A 7,725-nucleotide genomic window follows, 5' to 3' on the forward strand; every position below is an offset into this window, starting at 1 on the left:
TCGTTCCATGATGATCTACAACCATTTATTTTTGTCATTTTCGTGTCATGCCTGTCTTATAATAATTTTAACGTATTAATTGAATATTAATAGCTTGCCTTCAAGCAAGGGAATTCTTAAATTTCGAATTTCAAATATGGCTGTAGTTTCCACCAAATCTGAAGTTCACGCTTTTCGAATGCCACCGAAGACTCCTGGACATAATCAAATATGGCCGAATCTTCCCGAATGATTCCAAACCTCGTAGAAAGTACATGTTACAACACACTGCTTCCCTGCTAGCGCATCGTTAGTTAAAAGCGGCTTAAAAGAGAGTTCTGAATGCGGTCACTAACTGCTCAGCGTAGTCACTTTTAACTAATAGTAACTCTATTAGTCACCTGAAGAGCGAGTTCTGAATACGGCCTTATGTATCTAGGAATCTCAATATGTAGCATATTTTCTTTAATACTACGTTGAATAAATTAATGATATAAGATGTGGAATATTTATTATAAGATTATATAAGATTATAATTATATATGTGTTTTATATATAATTTTTTTTTAATTCAGAAGTGAAATCCAGGTACTGTTATAATATTACAATATAATAAAAAATAGTAAAACTATTTTTAAAACTGTAGAACTGTTAGCTTGTTAGACAGAAAGAACTCAAAGGTCGGCTGAAACAGGAAAGACATATGGAACATTTACGGGCACTCACAGGATATAAAGACCAGAGTGGCGTAGGTATGCACGCACATGGTGGTTATAAGGGACAGTCTAAAATAATAAAGCGGTAGTCATAGAGATAGGAAATGTTTGTGTTTCTAGACACGATGAATAAATATAATCTCAGTATGACGATTCACAAGCGGTTCTACTTATCGATGTCATAATTGAATGATGCAAGTTGATTTCATTTAATATAATATGAAACGGTTTATTACAATCCTCTTTCATATTTATTAAAAGAAGCTAATGTGAATGAATGATTCTGAAATATTAATGTTTTTCCGGTTGATCGTCTATGTTATCGGTTACCTTATAGAAAGTTATTGGGGAAGCTCTAATAACATATGTGTCTCTTTTAAGGTTTGCCATAGAATACCTAAAAGAAACTTTCACATTATCTCTCAATTAAGGTCAAATGAGGGAATTGGCGATTTCCATCAGCAAAGTTATCAAAGCCTTAATAGCTAAATAAATAAAAGGCTCAATCTGCCGTAATCATGGCAATGATCACAACTATAATGGCGATTATCATTTTATAATTTAAATTGGACCAGGTGAAGAAAATGTATTTGTATTTCGGTAGGCAAAAAAGGCAGTGGAAGATATCATATATGATTTCTAGTAATAAAAGTGGTACTAAGAAATAAGGTGCATCGTTTTCTACAGCCGCAGTAAGGAGCTCGTGTAATGATTTGTAGATTTTCAAGAATAAGAAGGGTGATGCCTAGTTGCTCACAAACACAATTGGATACAAATGCGAATTTCTGCCTCCTGAGCGATCTTCCATCACTAATTCAACAATATTCTAAGTTATATTTATCTGACAGAACCTTTTCAAACAATTAATGCTCTGTTCAGTCGAATGTACTTATCGTTATATATACTTATACGATGTAGTATTCCACTAAACTACTCAGTCTCCAAAATTTGAACATTCCACCCTATTCTAACCTTATCTAACCAAACCTAGCGTGAACTAATGTTAAACCAAATACAATATACTATGATAAGATATCGTTCGTATCTAATTCTATTCCATCTATTTAAAAGTGGACAGAATTCGCAGTAAAAAGTTATTTATGTCCAATTGGTCTGTGCACCAGGTAACTAAATATGAAGCGAACTAGTTTAGTGACGACTATCATATGCTTCAGTAATCATTATTTGTCACCGTATATTAAACCTTTAACCAATATACTTGTATACTACAAGCGCAAAACAAAGTATTAAGAGACTCGTGCAAAGTACGTATAATTTAGTAGCGACAACATCACCTGATATAATATTCAGTAGTACAGTCGCTGGAGAAACGATTTTGAAGAAAATACATTGTATTCTTAGAATTAGTGTACGTTTAGGAAAATCCAATATTCTATTTCTATCATAGGGACAAGTCCCTTTGATTTGAGTCAGGAATCGAGTGAATCGGTCTACTCATTAATGAAATATCTGTAAAGGAAGTTTTCAACTGTTCAGTTTCATTTCGCCCGGTGTTCGCTCTGCTCATATACACAACACAATCAAACAAATTATGTCCGTGAAGCTACCGTGCAAGAAAGTTTTAGCTAGTATGAGGCTGGTTTTACAACAGTATAGAATATTAGCCTTTAGACCGCACAATGAGCAGAACCAACATTTATGTACAGCGCAAGTGCGTATGCGTGTATGCGTTCGTGCGTGCGTATATCTTGAGCTTGACGTAGTTCCCCGTATTTGAGGAATTAGACGTAGAAATCCAGTGCGTCTAGATGTTTCTTGCCAACTGAACTCGGCTTGATTCGGATAAATGCAAAATCGGCAAAAAGTTACTGATTCTTGAATAGTTTCTAACAAATTCTAATCTAGTGATACTCTTAAATTGCACTGTAATTTTATTTTTGAACAAGTGAATTGCCAAGAAATTAATATATAGTCGGCCCATTAATGTGTAATGTGTTTTTTTGCAGTTTGCAATCAATGCAATCTTGAGCAAATCATAAGTGGTTTTTCATAAAATAATGTAAATATATGCTAAAATAGAAAAATAAAATATATTTAGTGCAAAACCATGGATACGCCACCCTGCTCAGTAGCTACGCTCTTGGGTTGATTCGTATGGTTACGCCAATGCTCTCGGAAGATTTCGTTATGGTTTAGTTGAGGTCGAGGTGCTCGAACTTGCCGTGGAGAGATAGTCTCGACGTACCGAGTTGCCTGGCAGAGGAGAATACTCGACGGAGACATCTCCACGGAGCGGCAGAAGCCCGGGTGAGATACCGGCGCCCCGCTGGAAATGGGCAAAGGGCTGTAGAGCGGGCGGAGTTATAGTTTTGATACGGTTAAGGGCAGGGGAGAAACCCCCTGACCCGAGTTAAGGATGTGGTGCCCAGCTGTCGTCGATGCCTTGGGGAAGCAGCCGTGGATCTTACGTCATTTTACTCGTCCCCAAAAATCGACAGGATCCGATGAATTATCGTCTCTTCTGACACGTTCTGTCAGAGCTCTCGTTTTGATGGAGTTGGGCCTGTTCCACCTTAACTCCCAGCTCATATCGGCCCGTCAGTTCCTGATGAAAAAATAATTAGCTAGTGCCCGCTTGGCTTGCGGATGGATGAGCGAAGGGTGGACGGGCGAAGGTAACGTAGGTTGGTTCTCGAATATATCGGTATCGAGTTAAGAAAAACGATACGTTACAATGCATACTTTCTAACAAATATGTTATGACATGACAGTGTGCCTTGCTATCTAACTCGTGGATCGACTTTACATACTGTGACGTTAATTTTTAACGCCACGAAAATCTCGATATGATAATCGCGTGCTCTTGATCTCGGGACGCAGTACCGTCTCTCGGAAGATAAAATCCAACTGTACCGGCCAAGAACTCCAGGGTCCCGATTACTATACTTAACGAGATTCGGCTAGTTTTTGGTTTATACATTAATTACATGCGATACGCCGAACTACCATCACGCTGAGGAAGTCACCAGGAGAGAAAACGTCATCTTCTCTAGTATCGCGGGAGAAAAGCAGCCGAAGGTTAGGCTAGAGAGCGTGGAAGAACGCCAACGTCAACAGGCGCCTTCACCCCGTCACAATCGGCCCGAAATAAAGTAGGGACCCAACTAATAGAGAACATCGCCATGGACTACCATCACGTTTCACCAGTCCCGGTATCATGCATAGACTGTCAGGGAACATAGATTTTGCGTACCATCCTTCCCAATATCGTAGTTAAATAATCTGTGAAGGCTCTGCTTAATATCTATTCTAAAATAAAGCATCTCACGTCAGGTAGTAATTGAATAGTTTCGCATTGTTTCAAAAAATTATCGAATTAGTCCATTGGCATGTTTTAAATATTTGCGTGTAAGCTATGATTGGCTGAAAACTTCCGCGTAGTCGATTGGCCCAGTGGGCCCAACCAGATTTACTGTGTGGGAACTAGCTCCGACCGGTAAGGAGAAGAACCCCTCGATCGCCGTTCTTGCGTTGACAGCCACCTTGGCCAGTGTGCTTGTGAGCAATAAAAACGTGCCGCCTTATATCGAAATTGTATCGTTCACGATAAGCGTCTCGGCGCCAAAAGGGCGAAATCTGTTATACTGTGTGCGGAGATTATAGCAATATGTTGATAATATCATAATTATCCTTCCAGTTTAGACTGAAGAGAAGACCGCGTACCGCTAGAGGAAAAGATTCCGTGCCTTAGCGTGAACTCTTATATTATTTCTTATTAGTGGTAGCTATTCTTAATGTTCTCGGTCACTCTGAAAAGTTATCATGAGAACCCATGAACTACGCTTCTCGTACGTTCATGCTATCAAAACTTTGGAACAATACGTTGCGATCTTATTTTACTTATTACAATTCTTTTGGTATCAACTTTTATATTTTGATCCTGTTACGCATTTCTACTCTTAATTCTTCTGTTCCTCAAATTCCTACACGCGTGATAATTCGATACCCGTTGGACCTACTTTGTCGATCCACTGCTCGACTTTGTCTGTCTCGCTAGCATTGCGTGAATTGTATACGACGTTTCATTATTTCACGCCAACGAGTAGTTTAATATCTGCATTTGATCTTATAAAATAAATAGCCTTATCGAGAGGGCATCTAGTTGTCTCGAACTGTAACTGCAATGCGCTACAATTTTCTAGCACCACAGGAGATTGATGGCCCTGGAACTCGAGTTTGAAGTTCATATGACCAACTTTCATATACGGATCATTAGTTTCACCCAATCATAATCCTTCGTACGGCAAAATGTCCCGCATGATCTCGAGAACTAGGGCCCAGGTACCCTAGTCATGAAACTCGTTATAACTTACAGCACATTGAAGTTATAGCACGGTTATATTATTTTCCATGTACGAATTGATGATTGAGCCAATACTAATTTGGCCAACACAAATTTATATAGTTTGATCATTGTATACTGAACTTAAGGTAGTACGGTCACGACAGTCGTAGCAAAAAGTTTCGCTCATAAGTCCCTGTACCGCGCATGGCAGCCCGAGCCCGTTCGTTGAATATCTTCTACCTGAGACTGTACCCTCGGGGCCGCTACACATAGAACGTTTAGCCCATGGACACGGACACAATAGCACCCGTTGAGTGGCGCGTCGATCGTGCAACACTGTACTGCCACGCTGCCCGCCAATATTTCGTCAGTAAGGTCACTTTGGGTCAGTTTGTCGATGTACCTGAGAGACCGTGGACCGAACGTTACTTTGCGAAAATTGAAGAAATGGAAAATACGGACACAAGAGTGCGATTCAGCGGGCGTTTTACAACAAGAAAAAAATTGAAAAAACAGACTGATTTTATAGCGTCGATGCGTGAAACGAAAAAACGAAAAACCGAAGAGAAATGTTCGCAATCGAGCGATTTAAATCCGTGCGAAGGAAGACGAATCGTTGACATCCAAGAACTCGGGAAGAATTTAGTATGTACTTCCTGCACTGAATGTCTTTCTTTGCAAAACGTGAAAAGTGAAAAACGATTGGGACTCAATTCCATTTTTTTGGTAAAATGTCACCGTTGTTCAGTGCTATCAGATGTTGCGACCGGTAAAATGCACGCAGGAGGACGAAAACGAAAAGTTTCTGACGTGAATACTAAGACAGTTCTGGGTAAGTCACGTAATATTATTTCAATTCATCACTAACTGATTTTCTATCCCTCTTATAGAAAGTTCATGGAGTAATGAAATGGCTATATTCATGCGTCAGCAATTTATTTTTTTGTGATAGAGTTCAAATCGCGAATTCGATAGTTGTCACGCAATGTTTATAACCGCGATCTTGCCTTTTCGTTTCTTGCAGCTTATAGTTATTATCTTACGTTCGCTAAACTTTCAATAATTTACAAATAATGCAATACATTAATTATCCCGCTTATGAAAAGTTTCTGGAGTAATGAAACGGCTAAACAATCTATTTTTCCGTGGTAGAATTCGCTTTGCGAATTTGACAGTTGGCCTGCGATGATTATAACCGCGAATTTGGTTTTTTGGTGGCCTTTTTTGTTTGAAGTAGCTAGTAATACTAAATAATCTGTTTTTCATATAAAATTATATATATTTTTTCAATTTATCATATTACAGGATTCGTGCATGCTGGTGTTGGAAGCACAGCCCTGAATAAAATATTGGCTTGTTTGAACATCCCGGAAATGACATCGAATATGTTCAAACGATATGAGTGAGAAGTGGGCCGAGCCATTGAGTCAACAGCCGTGGAAAGCTGTCAACGTGCTGCCGAAGAAGAACGTGCACTAATTATCGACAACCTTTAACAATATCAGAAAATATTTAAACAAATTGTTAAAATATTATGGTACTTGTTCGCTCATATCTTTTTGGAGCGAAATTGTAAGATTCGTCCACAAAAATGTATAGCGAGAGATAAACGAATTTAGCAACACGCGCAATTAGCCCTGCAGTAAACATCTGGTACGGGTCGTTGCGCCTCTTTGTAAAAGTCATAATCAAAATTTTACCTGAATCCGTTGACTACGCACAGACAATGCGTCTATGTATTGTCAAAGGATTCGGGTAAAATTTTGACCGTGGTTTTTCCAAGAGGCGCGACGAGCCGCTTGTGTGGCAACTGACTATCTTATTATACATTACGATTAGCTTATTGTACATTACGATTACAATTAGTAATTACAATTAGTGAATCAATGTAAATCTAATTTTACTTGAGCCAGTGTAAAGTACTACAATTTTCGAATTATAGAAAATAGATAAGTGATAAGAAATAGCTCATGTTCACAAAATCGGAAAATCTATTTCTGTATGTAAACGCCCATTTTTGAATTATCCATCCGATCCCACTTATGCTAGACTTGCAATATATGATATGTACATTATATACCTAACATCGTTATATCAAGATACGCGGCAGCGTATCGACGCCAAGTAAAGAAAATAAATAGAAAAAAAATCATCAGTCATGTATACATAAATTATATTACATTCTGCAGAGATTATTTACATTAGTAAGTTAGAATTGTAAATAGAATTAGAATTGGAACTTTTAATTAGCCTTAGTTAGAATTAGAAGTTAAATGTTATTTTTTAATCAACCTCTCAGTTCTACAGTGCAGTTTATAATCATGTGAGAAACACTGAAACATTTCAATAAAAAGGGATTATATCTTTCATTCTTGTGTTCTAATACACAGACCATCTTTTTCTATGTTTTTCCAAAAGGTCGACGGAGATTGTGAACGAAATATATCCGCACTATCAAGCACTCCATTCTTCACGTTCCAATTCGTCGAACGATCATGATATTCACCGCGATATGTCAAGCGATCAAACTTCACAATTCGATGCAGCGATCGGCGAGATCCTCAGCATAATCATCTGTTATGATATGGGATGGAGTAAACGTGGAAACGGCAGGAGTTACGAGCGCTTCAATGGTTATGGCTATATCATCGGTTACTTGAGCGGAAAAATTTTAGATTTTGCTACGCGTAATCGGAAATGCAAGTTTTGCGATATGGACCATGA

At 38.3% G+C, this 7,725-nt stretch overlaps 1 protein-coding gene across 1 annotated transcript; it reads left to right on the forward strand.

Annotated features, from left to right (window-relative positions):
• The first annotated feature begins 5,328 nt into the window (after window positions 1-5,328).
• Window positions 5,329-7,348, forward strand: LOC107267234. The gene is made up of 2 exons (XM_015738666.2): window positions 5,329-5,833; window positions 6,307-7,348. Exons 1-2 carry the CDS (start codon window positions 5,449-5,451, stop codon window positions 6,405-6,407), a joined length of 486 nt encoding a protein of 161 aa, XP_015594152.1. The 5' UTR covers window positions 5,329-5,448; the 3' UTR covers window positions 6,408-7,348.
• Window positions 7,349-7,725: the final 377 nt, after the last annotated feature.

Source organism: Cephus cinctus, unplaced genomic scaffold, assembly GCF_000341935.2.
Source record: "Cephus cinctus unplaced genomic scaffold, Ccin1 Ccin1_scaffold0364, whole genome shotgun sequence".
Taxonomy (NCBI): domain Eukaryota; kingdom Metazoa; phylum Arthropoda; class Insecta; order Hymenoptera; family Cephidae; genus Cephus; species Cephus cinctus.